The sequence below is a fragment of the Petromyzon marinus genome, chromosome 23 (genome assembly GCF_048934315.1).
Source record: "Petromyzon marinus isolate PM22_M1 ecotype Great Lakes invasive population chromosome 23, UKy_Petmar_22M1.pri1.0, whole genome shotgun sequence".
Lineage (NCBI taxonomy): Eukaryota > Metazoa > Chordata > Hyperoartia > Petromyzontiformes > Petromyzontidae > Petromyzon > Petromyzon marinus.
The window spans coordinates 2,904,777-2,922,062 of NC_133689.1; the positions used below are offsets into that span (position 1 = coordinate 2,904,777).

The following is a 17,286-nucleotide window of genomic DNA, read 5'->3' on the forward strand; positions in this document are numbered from 1 at the left end:
CGCTTGTGCCAGGCCATGTGCACCTTGAGGCCACGTGAAGTGTCGAACGCCCGCTGGCAGGTCACGGGGCAGACCCAAGTGCCACGGGTCGACTGACTAAGATGACTGGCTGATGCATCATCTGTGCCCCCTACTGTGCCAACCTGCTGTGCTTTAGCCACCCGGCACTCCGCTCGTTGTTGTGAGCATCGCTCCTCTGCCCTCCGTTGTTGTTGGAGGGCGACTGCCTCCAACTGCCCAGTAGCATCCTTCACGAGCCTCCTCCACAGAGGCCGATCTTGACACCGCTGGTACCAGTCATCGGCAAGTCCACTCAGCTCCACGTCCATCTGTACCACATCACTCCATCTCTTCTCTAGCCCGTGCCGCGCCCGTTTAGCCTCCTCGATTCGGCCGAACAAAAGGTGTTTCGGCATGCGGTGGCTGGGCATGCGGGCTACATGACCCGGCCAACGCAGCCTTGCCTGCCGGAGGAGCTCACCAATGGGACCTTGCCCAGATCTTTCAAGGATTTGTGAGCTCCTCACACAATCCAGCCTGGTTAAACCCAGGATGGATCGTAGGTAGGCTAGCCTAAATGCTTATAACCGGCGAAGTTGTTCCATTAGGGGGGTCCACGTTTCGCAAGCGTAGAGAAGGGAGGGAATGACCCTGGCCGAGAAGACCTGAAGCCTAGTGCGGAGCGACAGACCAGGTAGCTTCCACACAGCGTCACGCAACCGATGAAAAGATATTGCCGCTCGACTGATTCGGAATGAGACCTCTGCTGTTAAACTGGAGCCGGTCATAAGCACACTGCCCAGGTATGGGAAACTCTCCACTCTCTCCACAACTGCCCCATCACCGATTGGGAGTTGTGGGGGTGGAGTGTCCGATGGTACAAAATACCCAGGCAGGCGCTTAGTTTTGGTGGGGCTGATGGTAAGGCCCCATCTCTTAGTGGCACGCTCCAGTCTCAGCAGCAGCGTCACCAACTCCTCCTCTGAATGAACAGCTATTACCAAATCATCGGCATACATAACGTGGTTGAGCAATAGGGAGCCATCCCTTGACGGCACCCGGGCATCGATCAGCCTCCCATTATATCTGTACCAAATGGAGATTCCCCTGGTACAGCTATTAAAGGCTTCACGAACTACGTGGTCAAAATAGATGTTAAATAATGTGGGAGCCAGAGGACATCCCTGTCGTACCCCAAGGTGTACAGGGAATAGCTCTGACTCCCGGCCACATAGTTTTACCCGGGCCTGCTGACCATCAAGAAGGTCCTTAATGATCGTGAGCAGAGGGTCAGGGACTTCAAAAGCACGAAGAACAACCCAGAGCCCAGTCCTATTGATGGTATCATAGGCCTTGACCAGGTCAATAAAGCAGAAATGTTGGTCTTGCTGGAATTCCCTACACCTCTGCTGTAGCAGACGGACAGAAAATATGGCATCTGTGCAGGACCGCCCTTTCCTGAAACCGCATTGGGGCTCCGCAAGCCTTTCCTCAGCGTGCCTGGCAAGGCGATGTTGAATAATCCTTGCCAGGACCTTTCCCGGCACACTGAGGAGTGAGATGCCCCTGTAGTTGTTACAGTCTGTGCGGTCCCCCTTCTTAAAGAAGGGGACCACCAGGGCGTCCTTCCAATCCTGCGGAACCCGTCCAGTGGTCCAGACTGTTGTTATGATGTCATATAGGGCAGTCTGTGCACAAATGCCACCCTCCCTCAGCATTTCGCTTGGGAGATCATCTCTGCCCGGTGCCTTTCCTGGTCTCAGACTCCGGATCGCCTTGTATGTGTGTAAGTAAACACATACACACAGGCATAGTGGCGTCATTGGTGCTGGCGAAACATCCCAAAATGTAGCAGGACCCTCGTGAAAAGGAGTATTCCTGGGTAAACAAGTCAATGATTTGGCACAGTTCTGGTACAAGCACCACACGGTGAAGAGCAGCTGCTGATGCAGGATTCCCTCGCTCTACCCAGTGGTAGTAGATGCTTTCCAAAAAAAAGGTGGGTGCACAAAGCGATACCGGATCTGTTGTATTGTGATTAACAATCTTGCCGGCCTAGTTACTAGTTGAGGAATAACAAAAATAAACACTTATTTAAAATCTGTTTACCTGTTGTATGATCGCCAAAGCACAATTTAACTTTAAACTGTGCATTTATCGCCATTCACAAAAAAAAGGTTAAGCACGACTTTATAGAAATACTCCATCGTCATATGAACGTGTATGCGACATGCTTGTTTTTTCGCACCACTTTTTAAAAGTCCTCGAAGGCTCAGTATCTGTGACGATGACATCCCCGAGTCGACGGTGTGTGTGTGTGCGTCTCTGGCCCGTGTGGTTCCCCGACTCAGGTGGCCGGTTGGCTCCGGGTGGCTGGTGGCAATGTCAGAACATCCAATCGTGTGGCAAGTTTAATGTAAAATGTTAAGAGCTCCATTTTTTTGTTTCCTAGCACGTATTATTTATACTCGGGGCTTCATTTCAGCAGGAGCTGTCCAAGGCTGAGCTCCAGAAAATATATCCCTGTCACCGCCCACTCCTTCCCCTATGCCCATGCTGTCAGGGGATTGAGGGTTGGGTTTCCAGGAAATATTGAAAAACGAAGGCCTGTTTATACTGCATTTTGCATATTTTTTCTATTTATTTTTCCTGGATATTTATTTTCTGTTTGTTGATCGGTGTGTATTTTAACACGGCACTCTGTGTTCTTCACACCCCAGCTCTCCTTTGTGAAGGAGATTGTTCTCTCAATGGGACCTCACTCGGTTGGAAATAAAGTTTGTGTACGCGCACATGTACAGTACTCGCTCGCCCTTAAATGTCCTCCACCACAGCGGTGGGACATTTTTATTCACATTTTGCAAGGTGCAGCATGCCCCTGACGTTTGCAAGGTTGAGTGTTTGGCATTGGACCCCGGTGCCGATTAGAATGGTTGGCTATGTACGGCGCAAAACAAGTTCAACATACACACATACAAGGCATTAAGTTCAACATACCCACATACAAGGCATTAAGTTCAACATACCCACATACAAGGCATTAGATGGGCCCGCTCCTGTTCATTTTCCTCTCTCTCTCTGTAGCCCGGTGGCTTGACTCTCTGGCCCATAGACCCCAGAGCAGCAGCAACACCTCCATGGTCCATAGCTATGCCACTGGGTCTTATGTTAGGCCAATGGGTCTCTACGTAAGTCCATGGGTCTCTATGCGAGTCTATGGGTCTACATGCGAGTCGATGGGTCTCTTTGTAAATCCGTGGGTCATTATAAATCCGTGGGTCATTATAAGCATATGGGTCTCAGTAGCGGGAGCCGGTGGGGGGGGGGGAGTTGGCATGGGCCCCTCTCTCCAACATAATCCCCCCTCTTCGCAGCTCAGCACCTGGGCCCCCGTCCAGCAAGTGGGCCAGTTGCGCGCCGCTTGCACGCTCACCGGCCACGGCACGGCCACCACAGGCCGTGAAGCCACGGCGTGGAAACGACACGGACGTCTCTCTGTTTTGGTTACGCGCGCGGACGACGACGTTGCGAGAGAGAGCCGACGAGACAGCTGTCCCCGCGGGGTTTTAATCAGCAGCTTGTTGTTCTTTGTTTTGTTCACGTTTGCACCCAGCCGATGAAGAGGGGGGAAGAGGCACTTTTCATTGTTTGAATTGCCGATTTAATGTTTAGTTTTTTTTTCTGCGCCGCTCGCCCGCCCCGTCCACTCGAACACCACTTGTAAGGCCGTTGTTGGCAATGTACACAGCAACTGGGCACAGTGCGACGTACATTTCTGCAACGGGGTTTTAACGCGTTGTGTTTTTTTATCGGTAGCAATTCCGTTAGGCGCGCGTTGCTAAAATATTTTAAATGCGGTGTCCGTGATAGTTGTGTGTGTTGCGTGCGTGTTGATGGTGAATTAACGATCCTTTTCACGGTCACCCTTTGATTTCAGGCACGCGATGATAACCAACGGAGCTGTTTTTATTCTTTAGCTCAAACAGCAGCAACAATAACGGCGGGTTTCGAACCAAGCGCGTCGCGAGCGGCTAACAGCGACGAAAGGGGATTAGGAGGACATTCGGTCTCCATCGTTCACCCTCCCCGAGGAGTGAGATTTTTTTTTTATACATTGGGGCCACGCGCGCCAGTGGCGCATTTGCAGCGCCATCACCGCCTTCCCTCTGCGTTCGCGCGGCTTCCAGCCGGGCAGTCGCACCGCAACACCCACTTTGGGGCACCCGCAATTCATTGTTTGATCTTCATCATTTACAGCCCTTTGCGTCGATCCGCTTCTGGATTGAAGGCCCTCTCCCTCCCGCGTGCCGTTGTGGTCACGTGGGGATTGTTTGAGCCTTACCTCGCCATGCTGGTCAGCGTGGGTGTGAAGGGGGTGGTGAGAGCATAGACTCGTTCAGAAACTCACCCACCACCGATGTTAGCCGTGCACACGAAAATGTAACCTCTGGTTGCGGAGTTCGTAGTGCAGTGCTCTTACCGCTGCTCTGCTGCTCTCCCCGCATGGCACATATATGTACTATAAACTATGCAAATATTTTTTTACATTTTACCAAGTAAGGCCCACTGAGCTATGTAGCTGTTTTTCAGAAGCGACCTGGCTATCACAAATTATCGCTCAACCAATGTGGCTTATGACGTGGAAATGTATAGCAGTAAAATACTCTCAATTACGCGTGATGTTGATTCTAAATCGAGAGGAGAAAAACCGGAGGACCCGCAGAAAAATCCACACAACCACGGAGAGAACATGCAGACTCCAAATATACAGCAGGCGTCAGGGTCGGGTCGAAGCGACGACCTCCTGCATACTCGCCACCGCGACTGCGCGTGTGTACGGTACGTGAACACACACACACAGTCGCGTGTGTTCACGTGACAAATACACCGCGTTGGCAGCGGTGTGCAATTAAAACAAGCACACTCGGGTGGGTGGTGTGGGTCGGTGGTGAGGGGCCGTGGCCAGGACTTAGATATCACTCACCGCCGATGTTATGCATGGGCAGGAATTGAACTCGGGTCACCAGGTGTATAGTGCAACCGCATCACTACCGCTCAACCCCGAGGCAACGGGGCGTGCACGCATCGAACCGTTTACTGTGAGTAGAAGTAGGAAAGTTCCACGCCGGTTGTAAAATCCTCCCTCGTGCCCATCTCTGTTGGCAGTGATGAAGTTGCACATTACCAGGACCATTCCATTCACGGGACGACCTCTGTCGACGTTTACGCAGTGCCGTTCATCAGGTGGTGCTCATGGCAATGAATGGTTAAGCCAAACCCTGGCCTCGATTTTAACTCAAAATTTCACGATGCGGACCCCTACCATTCTACCAACGGAGTGACATCTCGACCACGCCTGTTCAAGCATTGCCCATTACGTCTGTGTGTGTGTATGTTGAACTTCTTTCGGACCGTATGTAGCCAACCGCGACAAACTAAACGCAAGTAGCGGTTACGGCGGTGGCGCTGCTATCGAGTGCGCAGGCGATGCAACTGAGCAGGGGGCCTACCGGTTAGAGGGGTCCAGGTGCCGGGCTATAATTAGACGGGAACTTGGGGACTAGGGGGGGTGGGAACGGGGAGTTGGCCACTTCATTCCTTGCACGAGGGCCCGTCATGCCAGCCACAGCCCTCTTGGAGCACAGGCGACGCATTCAACGGGGGTGACGCATTCAACGGGGGTGACAAACTCAACGGGGGTGACGAACTCAATGGGGGTGACGCACTCAACGAGGGTGACGCAACTCAACAGGGGCGACAAACTCAATGGGGGTAACGCAACTCAACGAGGGTGACGCACTCAATGGGGGTGACGCACTCAACGGGGGTGACACACTCAACGGGGGTGACACACTCAACGGGGGTGATGCAACTCAATGGGGGTGATGCAACTCAACGGGGGTGACGCAACTCAACGGGGGCGCGGGCGACGAGCACAGTCGGCGACGCCACCCCACGGCGACGGCGCCTTCATGCCGTGGCGTCGGGCGGCTCCAGCGCGACGACGGGCGAGTGCAGGCCGAGTTGCGCGCGGTGGAAGTGTCGGTCCAGTGCCCGCCGCTGCTCGGCCACCTCCCGGCGCAGGATCTCGAGTTCGCGTCGGAAGCGCAACACGGCCCTGCGGGAAGCACGCGCGGGCGTCACGACAGCCTGATCCTCCTTCCGATGTTAGGAAACCGCACTGGAGCCGTGCACTTTTAAATCACCTGAATTGAAAACGAATTTCTTTAGAACTGCTTTTTCGTGCTTATTTGTTGTCCTTCCCCCGCGCCTCCGATTAGCGCGGTTGGCTACGTACGGTGCGAAAGAAGTTCCACATACGTACACACATCTGTACTGGCAGATCGAGCATGTTAAACGCATGTACGCTGAACTTCTTTCGCACAGTGCACAGGTAACCGTGCTAATCGGAGGTGCGAAATACCCTGAATGACCATCAGCATCATGAGCAGCCGTCAACTATCCACGGCCGGGGTAAGGGCTTCCCCGAGCCGTCGCCATCTCTCGCCGCGACGGTCCGTGCGGCGCCCGCACGCACGCCGATTTCACCACTCCGTCTCCGCGGCGGTCGTTTTCCTCTCGGAGTTTTCTCCTTTCGGCTGCCACCCTGTCGCTTAGGCTTGGGCATCGACTCCCCCATCCCGTCTCGCGATGAGTCCTTCTCAGGACCAACTTGATTTTCTCAAAGTTCACGTGACCCCTTCAACGTGCGCACGTTCTCTTACAGAGAATTGCTTGACGAAGGATGCTTCATCTAAAATGGACCCAATGGGTGACCGACGTAAAAAGTAAAAAGGTTGCACATAAAGAAGACGACCTGATGATGATGTTGCAACGCAGTGATGAGAAGGAAACCGGCACAATTTGGACACCACATGTAGAATGTAAGGAACTGGAAAGAGAGGAAGACCTCACAGAGAACGGCTTGACGACAACGACGACATCACGGGAGATTGGTGCCAGAAATATGTTGCCACTACTTGAACTCATTGCCACCAAGACACAGAGGAAAGTGGAACAACAAATGACGAAATGTGCAGTGGACACCTGCGGGCTATCTGCCCATGGATTGTGATGATGATGATCATGTTGATGTTCTCTAATCCATGTGTTTCTCCGTCTCTCAGTGTGATTCCAAGTGTGGGCCTCTCTGCCCCTGTACAGGAAATTTTGAACTTTCGTTCTATTGATCAAAGTGCATGTTTCTGATCTAAATGTCATTGCAGGTAGCTATCTAAAGAACAGAGTGTTCTCATCATTGATATTGTAAATGCTCTCAATTTACCCTGTAAACCCTGATCGGGTCTCAAGGCTCTCTGTCAGGATGGTCCTCGCATTCATGAGTGCTCGGTGTGTGGGACGGAAACCACAATTGTGTGTGTCTGATGAGCGTGCGTCTGTTTGTACATTTATGCCCGAATGTGTAAGTTTTAGTGTTGCCAAACATTTCATTGCATGGCCCTCCGTGCAAGAGTCTTGAGACTCGGTGAGGCTTTCCAAAACAAACAAATCACATTGTTATATATGTACGTGCATATGCGAATGTGGTGGTGGTACATACTTGAACGTGCTTGTGTATACGGCGTGATTTAAGGCATGTTTACATCGCCAGCAATGGGGAAAATCACCAAGGCCATGTGCTTCGGTCATGTTGTCACACTGATGTGTACCTAGCTCATGAAGTATAAAGAAAACACAATCCGCAATGTGTAACGTTGCTTTAGAATTGTGTACACATATGTACGTACATGCACGTTCGCACATTTAATTATGCTTTTCAGAATTTTATCGTGGCGTTTTCTGGAAGTCAACGGACAGCAAATATATGAGTCAGTGCAGGTGACAACAGCCCTTGGGCTAAATTTGTTTGTAAGATCTATATTTTTATCAAGCGTGGGGTAAAGGATGGAAATTTTCAGTCGGACGTCAGACCCAGAGCGCCCTGTTCTTGCAGAAACTCTCCCCAGAGGAAACCAGTCCCTGCCAAACTGGGACGCAAATTACGACCGATCACACGCCTCCTAATTACCGGGGTTCAGGGTTTCTGATCGAATGCCACTCCAGGTGCCCTCACTACCTTTTCTGCGGCCGCCTGATGCTCTTGACGTCCGGCTGACTCGGCTCGCATTCATCCCGGACTCTCAGGGAATCGAGAAACTTGTCCAGCTCCTCCTGGCATCAAACATTCGTTTGGTTATAACAGATGTTTTTTTCATTTTTTTTAGCTTGCGGCCTGCAGGCCAAATGTGGAGAGTGAAATACCCTTGGGGTGGCCCGCTGAGCCACGGCCCGACAGGGGCTATGGTTTTTCTGAGCGATGAAGTGATGCAAGTTTAAACTATGAACTAAACAATATTTTTTTATTTTACCAGGTAAGGCCCACTGAGCTGTATAGCTCTTTTTCAGAGGTGACCTGGCCACAAATGATAGCTCAACGAAGTGGCTTATCACGTGGACATTTATAGCAGCCAAATACTCTTAAACGCATATTTCTAAAGGTGGAGGGAAAAACCGGAGGACCCGGAGAAAAATTCACATGACCAGGGGGAGAACAACTCAAAATATAGAGGTGCCAGGGTCGGGATCGAACCCACAACCTCCTGTATACCAGGGGAGGTAGTTAACATCTCACTACAGAGAGAGACACGCACACTCCAAATATACAGCAGCAGCAGCAGGCGTCAGCGTTGGGATCGAACCCACAACCTCCTGTATACCAGGGGAAGTAGTTAACATCTCATTACAGAGAGAGACGCGCACACTCCAAATATACAGCAGCAGCAGCAGGCGTCAGCGTTGGGATCGAACCCACAACCTCCTGTATACCAGGGGAGGTAGTTAACATCTCACTACAGAGAGAGACGCGCACACTCCAAATATACAGCAGCAGCAGCAGGCGTCAGCGTTGGGATCGAACCCACAACCTCCTGTATACCAGGGGAGGTAGTTAACATCTCACTACAGAGAGAGACGCGCACACTCCAAATATACAGCAGCAGCAGCAGGCGTCAGCGTTGGGATCGAACCCACAACCTCCTGTATGCCAGGCGAGGCAGTTTCCATCTCACTGCCATGGCGCCTCAGTTCAGCGACCGCGAGTCTTCCACATGGACGTGACCTGAGGCCAATGGGCAGGAGGTCGTTCACTCCGGGCCCTCTTGAAAATGACCCAGGTCCCCTTTGCAAATTGAGACGACCTTGGTCTCTTTATGAAATTGAACTTGAGCTCTTGACTATTTGCAAGGGGAACCGGTGAGTTGGTCGGCATAGCGAGGCTGCTGTGGGGGAATCCGTGTGGAGCCCGCTAGCTCAGTTCGTGAATCAAGCCGGCTCACTTCCCAGTGGACACACGGCACGAGCGAGTGGACAGTCGCACGCGTTTTCATGATTCCTTGTACTTTAGGCATAGCCAGGCGAGGGCTCAGTTTGCCACTGCAGCGTGGAAGTAGTGCCACCGTGAGGTTTTTTACTGCATTTGCAGATATGGTACCACATATCTGGCACATGTTAACCAGCATTGATACTGCCGCTACGCACGTATTGGCGATGATGATAATGATGATGACTATAGCGTTCATACGTATTGAAAGTGGCGCTTACGCCAAGGTCCGATGATGATGCTGATAATCATATGATGATGATCATCGCAGGTGTTGTCGCCAGTCATGGCAGTGTACACAAGATAAATATGATGATGATAATTACGTTACCAGCGTTGAGAAATGTCAAACGCAAATCAAATTACGATGATTACTTACACGTGCAACCATGCAGTCCGTTCAATGCTGGGTGATGGGGGTTGTTTGAACATACTTCACCATGCTTTGTCACTGAGGCTTTATGAAACTGGGAGCACATGTTGGGAGCATAGAAATACAGTGCAACAATAGATCTTGCTGCACTGCCATCCGCTGCCCACCGTTTAACCGACTGCACCTGTTGTTTTATGCATGGTGGTCGCCCATCCAAGCACTATCCAGGCTTAAAATCTGCTTAGCTTAAAGAGATATGACAATTTCTGACAAGCTCGGATGCGTCACAATTGATTTGGTCAAAATCCCACGACCCGCACGGCATTGTGCGGGTCGTGGGATTTTGGTCATCGGCAAGGATAATCATGATAACTGATAACTTCGATGAGGGCGATAACGATCGCGACAAGGGCGATGACGATCGCGATCAAGGCGACGATGAGGGCGATGACGATTGCGATGAGGGCGATGATGAGGGCGATGACGATCGCAATCAAGGCGACGATGAGAGCGATGACGATTGCGATGAGGGCGACGATGAGGGCGATGACGATCGCAATCAAGGCGACGACGAGGGCGATGACGATTGCGATGAGGGCGACAATGACGATGGTGGCGGCGATGGTGGCGGTGGTCACCTTGATCCCGAACGCCGCCCCGTGACCGTTTTCCGCCGCGGTCGCCGTGAGGTCCCACGGAGCCACCAGTGCCGCCCCCTCCTCGTGCACGCGGCGTCGCGCCTCCTCGCGCCGCCCCCGCAGGACCCCCTCGTCCTCCGCCTCCAGCAAGATGCTCGCACGCTGCATGTACACGTTCCCCTCCATGTCGTGGTACACCCTGCACGGCGGTGACGGTGGTGGTGGTAAGTTGACGCACGCACAAAAGCGAGGGGGGTGAATGTGTGTGTGTGTGTGTGTGAATGCGGTGTAGGTGTCGCGTCTGCCAGTCACTCCGGTCTGACGTGCGTCACAGCTCGCCTTGCTGGACTCGGGAGCGATGTGGGAGCTCCTCAGGGGAAGAGACAGGCACAGCATGGTCCATGGGGAGAACATGCAAACTCCAAATATACAGGCGTTAGGGTCGGGATCAAACCCACGACCTCCTGGATACTCGGCGAGATAATTAACGTCAAGCCACTGTGGCGTCCAGAACTGGAACCTTTTGCCAGAGAGCCGACATCATTCAAAGTGCGCCTATCCTGGCACGAGTTTTGTACTGATGTCTTTGCAACTTGCTGGCAAATAGCAGCTGGTGTCGACAAGGAACCTGTCATCAGGGAGATTATGTTAGCATACTTGTCAACCACTTATCAGTGCCCTACCTTATCACAGACCAATTCAGACCTTATTGGTCAACCCGTGCCCCTTATACATCTCAACGCTCATCCTACAAAGTCCCATCACAAGGGATAAACGCAAACAAATAGACACATTTTTTCCCGTATTGAAACGGCTGTATGCCGTATGGACCTGAAAACTCAATTTTCCTGTACAAGAAAACGGGTAACCCGTATGGGTTGACAGGGATGTGTTAGATTAGTGAGTGGCTAGATCGAGCATGCACACTGTACATATATCTGTACAAAATCTATATCTACTGATGGCGATTCATGATAATGATGACGACAATGATGCTGCGGAAAGCCAAGAATGATGATTCTGTTACTGCTGGCTGATGAGTTTTTTTTCTACTGCTGTTGGATTTTCTGATGAGGATTCTGTTGCTGATGAGTTGTTTCTACTGCTGTTGGATCTGCTGATGATTCTGTTGCTGCTGCTGCTGCTCCTATCCGACCATGGCAACGACGGAAATGCCACCCACGTACGGACAGCCGCCGCACTCATCAATGCACGCTCGTGTTCAGACGCGTCGCTCGAACTGAAGCTGAGATCGGCACCGGTGACTCTTATGGTGTTGATGAGGAATCCACCGACCGTGTGTGTGCCTGCGTGTCTGCGTGCGTGCGTGCGTGCCCTTACGTGGCGAAGGCGTAGTTGAGCATAGCGATGAAGATGTTGTTGCAGAGGATGGCGGTGAAGAGCAGGAAGGAGGCGACCAGGATGTAGGTCATGGGCGTGTCGACGGCGCACATCTCCATGTAGGGGTAATGGTCGATAACGCTCATGCGGAACATGGTGAACAGCATGGTGTCCACCGTCTGCATCCAGGGTATGCTCTCGTTGTCTAGGGCAAGAGGGCAAAGGCGCAGCACTGCAATCACTCGCTCGCGCCACTGCCGGCGGAAGAGTCCCCGCTAGAGGGCGCTCTGGAGAGTATTTTGTTCAACTCTTGCACGCCGACCAGATATCTCGCGACATTGTCTGTGGTCATCCTGAAGTAATAATAATAATATATGAAAAATAAAAATAGGTTTTACCCTTTCTGGCAATAAAACAGGAGTTAAGATGTTTAAACACCAGATAGATAGTTTTGCAAGGTATCAAGTCTGCATTAACCACACGTACTTGTGGCAAAACATGCAAACGAACACGTGGCTCTGATAATTTACACATTGTCTTTGAAACCGATTGGCCTACATCAGAGACAACAGCCTTCTTTAGGGCCTAGTCTCACCAGTTTCAGACTAGAGAACGCCAAAAGGCAACAGTACAGAGACAATGCCCATATCAGAGCATTCATAGGTCAGGTTGAGCAGTATCTATGGGACCGTTGTGCCAGTATCAAATTACGAAAAATAAGAATAAGTTATGGGAGATATTAGTAATGTGCCTGGGGATATGTTAGTAATGTTGAATTCAGCTCATCGTCAGCAATTAACTCAGCCCATCATCCCTCTGGGAGGGGTTAATAAAATAAGTGCCACGTTGTGGGAAGTCAACGGCGATTTTCCTATGGAATCAGAATCTTAATTTATTACTGGAGGAATCCGATGAGCTATGAAGCTCTTTTTCACAGATTTCAAGTCGGGGCACGGGGTCAGAACGTTACAACAACAAACAATAAAACAAACACGATAGGAGTGCAAAGCACAAGAAAGGTTTTACAAAACGCCCAAACACTACAAATACATCACTAAACCAACCCCATCCTACCAGACAAAGCCCATAGGAATATGGAGGAATGTCCATCAATGGTTCAGGGCTTTAAGAATGAGATGAGCGGCCTCGCCGTAACTCTCGCGGGCATGGAAAACCACTTGGCCTTTGGACCTCCCTTTGCTGTAAGCGCAGAGCTCACGTCGTGCACACGAACACGTGACGCAGCCCTGCCCGCTCGCGCTCGTCTCGCGTGGGATCTCGCTCACTGCCAAAGATGATCCAGAAGGAGAAGAAGAAGGGGATGAAAAACTGCGCCGAGAGGAAGATGAACTTGAAGGTGCAGCGCACGATCTTGCCCAGCATCACCACGAAGGGGCCCAAGAAGCTGCAGTGTAAAAAGTCACAATTAGTGGCACTCGTGGGTGGGCAGGCGGGTGAGCAGACGGGTAGGCGAGAGGGTGGGCGGTTAGGTGATTGGGTTGGTGGGTGGGCGGTTTGGTGGGTGGGTGTGTGGGCGGGTGGGTGTGTGGGCAGGTGGGTGGGTGGGCTGGTGGGTGGGTTGGTGAGTTGGCGGGTGGTTAGTTGGTTAGGTGAGCGGGTGGGTGTGTGGGTGGGCAGGTGGGTGAGTAGGCAGGCAGGTGGGTTGGTGAGTTGGTGGGTGGTTGGTTGGTTAGGTGAGCGGGTGGGTGTGTGGGTGGGCAGGTGGGTGAGTGGGCAGGCAGGTGGTTTGGCGAGTTGGTGGGTGGTTGGTTGTTGGTTAGGTGGGTGGGTGAGTGGGCCCGGTGGACGGGGGGGGTGGGCAGGCAGGTGGATACATGGGCAGGTATATCGGTACGTGGTTAGGCAATTAGGCAGGCAGATGAGCGGGCATGGGTTTGGCGGCGGAGAGGCTTGAGACCTGAATGCACGCATGTGCTTGAGGTTGCTCAGCCAGAGCGGGACGAGGGCGACAGCAGCCACACGCACGTGCAGCAGCGCCACCGCGTCGCCCTGGCGGATCGCGTGCACCGCATGCACCACCAGCAGCGCCAGCAGCAGCAGGTTCACCAGCCAGTCGTGTATGTTCCTGCCAGCGTGCACACGAAGACAAAGACAAAGATCCTCCCCTCCGGTAGCCTACATCTGGTGTTCGCGAGCACCTGTGAAGGCCGGCACGGCGCATCCGACAGCAGTGTGGCCAGCGGGACGCCCGGGCCGCCTTCGTCTCCCCAGTGGCGATGTCTACGAACCGCGCCGGGTACTTATTTGAGGCCGAGTCGAACTAGGGGGGAAGCCCAGGATTGTGTCAGATATTTTACGCCGTTAGAAGTGAGCGGGAATTGAATGCGCACGCATGCACACGCTTACGTGCACAGACTCAGGCACACAGAACCCTTTACAGCACAGCAGGGGTTGCACGTTTCCATGCATACTGGGATGAGATTGCCGCATGACAGATAAATTGATATGTTTTACCTTGTGGAGCTGGAATTTAGATCAATTATGCATGTATGTTGAACTTCTTTCACACCGTACATAGCCAACGTTGCTAGTCGAAGCTACGTTCGTGTGATTCGCTTGCGCAGCCGCTGGTGACCGGCCTGCGACCAGCAACTCGCCGCATTTGAGAACTCGGTTTAATCGCGGGTGGCTCCTGTGACCTGGATTTAAACCCAGGGGCCTCAGTGGTACCACCTTAGTGCTGTGACCCGAGCCAGCGGGCCACCTCAGAAGAGATTGTCACTGTAAATGTTATGGGTCACTTTAGTTTAGGAGTGTGTTCCTTTGCATTATAACGGGCATTGGGCGGCGCTCATTGTTTATGGTGGCTACGCTGCTGCTGCACGTGGCTACCGCCTGTAATCCAGCACTGTGGAGGCAGCAGCGAGGGGCTGGTGGATCACCGCACACACAACACAGAGACGTTGCGAAACCCCTTCCCGTGGGCTTCGAGGAGGTGCCATGCCCTGGCTCGCCAGAAGGCAGTATAGCGAGTGGACTAATAGCCATCTGTTTCCATCTGTACGGGGATAGAGCGTTGCTCGCCCCCCCCCCCCTCTCCTCGCTCGTTTGGGTTTTCCTCCTAAGTGTACAATGAACGCTTATCGTTCATTTGCTGAAAAATAAATATGAAAAATTCAACCCTGTGTGCAAGACCCATCCGAAAAAAAGAGTTCCTACAACTCAGTGTGGCTTTCCTGGATAGGTAAATAAGTAAACTTGTTACGAATTATTATTTAGTGGTTCACAAGCGAGTGGTGGATATTTTTGGTGCCTACAGCAGGATCACAGGAAAGTGTCAGAGAAAGACAATGAGTTGACAGGGGGGGGGGGGTCTTACGAAAGTGTAAATTCTAAACCAAAGATTTAGCTATTACCCACTGCATTTGGCAGCATTTAAGACATGTCAAGGCATTGCAGATTGATTGCACTATTGATCCAATAGATGGTCACTAATGCCAGGACGTTTATTGTATCTGACAGCGTTTAGATGTGGTTATAAATAGGATATTGATTTTTTTTTTGTTATTTGTCACTCAAACTCAAATGTTCGCTGACGGCAACAACAAAAACTCCCACGAACAAATTGTGAATCGGGGACGCTTGGGCACTCGACAATTGAAAGCACAAACGGTGTAAGATACATACCAATAATCATTCAAATAATATGATTTCATATTCCTGAGTTCTTCCATTTCCCTCCTGATGTAAACTTCTTCCTGAAATGAAAAAAGATATACACGCGCAATGCCAAACGCTGCACAATGATCTGATTCGGTCCACCATCCCCAAAGGATTGACAAATTAGGTCCCCGCTTTGCGAGATGTTAGCGGTAGTTGACTTATGAAACGACTTGACCCTGCCATAGGCAATGTGGAATTTCCACTTCTGGCTGCTGGTCACCGCACACACGCACGCTCATTTGAGTATGGAGACCCTGTAACTCAGCTTTTAAATGTTTTCCCACCAAATTATTCCGATAGTTTATCACTGGCATGGTGGAATGAGATGAAGGATTTGGAAACCTCAGGTGAATTTCGGGTGAATTGGTGACAGGAAATCAACAAGGGGCATTTATTATTTATTTCGCTTCTCCCATTGACCAGGTGAATACACGTCACACCCAGGGCCGGATTCAGGTTATGAGGGGCCTAATGCGAATGAGATGTGAAGATCTTGAGTACATATTACATATTCTTGGTTCTTTTGGTAAAGTCACGTAGAACAGAAACAATAAAATAAAAAATATAAAAAATATAACACAATATTTTTTAATTATTTTATTGTTTCCCTTCTACGTGACTTTACCGAAAGAACCAAGAATATGAATCCCTGCAGTCACGAAAGCTTTAAATCAATACATATTACATATTATTGCAAAACTTTTTTTTAAGTCATCCAAAGTGTATTTATTTACCGGTGCAAAATTAACACATTTATTTAACTCAAGGTAAACCCATCAAACATAAATCACTCGCGACATTAATTTCTTCGAACTAATTTTGTTTCCAGCTTTAGCCATCACGAACGCTGTCATTGTCATTCAAGGACAAACTTTTTTCCTATGGCTGCGCCACCGTCGCTCCGCTGTACCTTCAACGTGGAAACGAGGGCCTAAATGAGGGCCTATGAAAAAAACGAGGGCCTTATTAATCCGGTACCTGGTCACACCCACAGCAGCAACATGACAGACCTGGGGCCACTCGGGGTGGCAGAAGCGCAGATCTTCCTCCAGGGCGCGCTGGCATCTGCAGCGCCAGCGAGCCAGCCGAGCCCGGGACTTGCAGAAGTCCAAGATTTCGCGCACCACCTTGTAGAGCAGCCACACCCCGCACACCGTCAGCAGCACCCACTTCCACGCGTCCTGCGAGTCCAACGGGATGCAGACATCCGGTGCAGTCATCGTGAATGCTGAGGTCAGGCTGAGATCGCCATCTCAGTACAAGTGAGAAAGTGGTTTATTTATGGGTAGCTGCAAGCTGGATTCAAACTCAGGATCTCAGTTGTACTGGCTCAGTGCTGTGACACAGTCGGAAGAGTTTAAATCCCAGGAAGGAGTTACAGTCCATTCACATTTTAAATTGTAATAGTGAATCATTCCTCGACCTATATGAGCCTTACCAAGTTTTACCTGGGGTCATGGCTTATTTAGTATCCTTTACGTGACCAGGAGATTAAATAATCTCATTGAGACACATGGAACTTCATTCAAACTAAACTTTTTTTTATTTTGCCAGGTAAAGCCTACTGAGCAATGAAGCAATTTTTCAGAAGCGATCTGGCCACAAATGATAGCTCAACAAAGTGGCTTGGCACGTGGAAATGTATAGTAGCCCAAATACTCTAAATGCATGTTTCTAAACGTGGAGGGAAAAACCGGAGGACCCAGAGAAACATCCACACGACCACGGGAAGAGAGATATGCAAACTCCAAATATACAGGCATCAGGGTCGGGATCGAACCCATGACCTCCTGTATACCAGGCGAGGTAGTTAACATCTCGCCACCTTGGCGCCCACTAGGCGCCACGGTGCAGCGAGGGCGACATGGGTT

General features: G+C 51.0%; 1 protein-coding gene across 3 annotated transcripts in view; it reads right to left on the reverse strand.

Moving 5' to 3' along the window:
• Positions 1-3,948: 3,948 nt before the first annotated feature.
• LOC116945184 (uncharacterized) overlaps positions 3,949-17,286 on the reverse strand; it is a 29,799-nt gene continuing 16,461 nt past the window's right edge. For all 3 annotated transcript variants that reach the window (XM_076068941.1, XM_076068940.1, XM_076068939.1), the window contains exons 11-18: positions 16,426-16,596; positions 15,380-15,450; positions 13,650-13,817; positions 13,018-13,136; positions 11,732-11,936; positions 10,391-10,589; positions 8,078-8,172; positions 3,949-6,118 (exon numbers count right to left, since the gene is read on the reverse strand). In XM_076068941.1, coding sequence (XP_075925056.1) covers positions 5,971-6,118; positions 8,078-8,172; positions 10,391-10,589; positions 11,732-11,936; positions 13,018-13,136; positions 13,650-13,817; positions 15,380-15,450; positions 16,426-16,596 — 1,176 coding nt within the window. In that variant the 3' untranslated portion in view covers positions 3,949-5,970. The remainder of the gene's footprint in view (positions 6,119-8,077; positions 8,173-10,390; positions 10,590-11,731; positions 11,937-13,017; positions 13,137-13,649; positions 13,818-15,379; positions 15,451-16,425; positions 16,597-17,286) is intronic.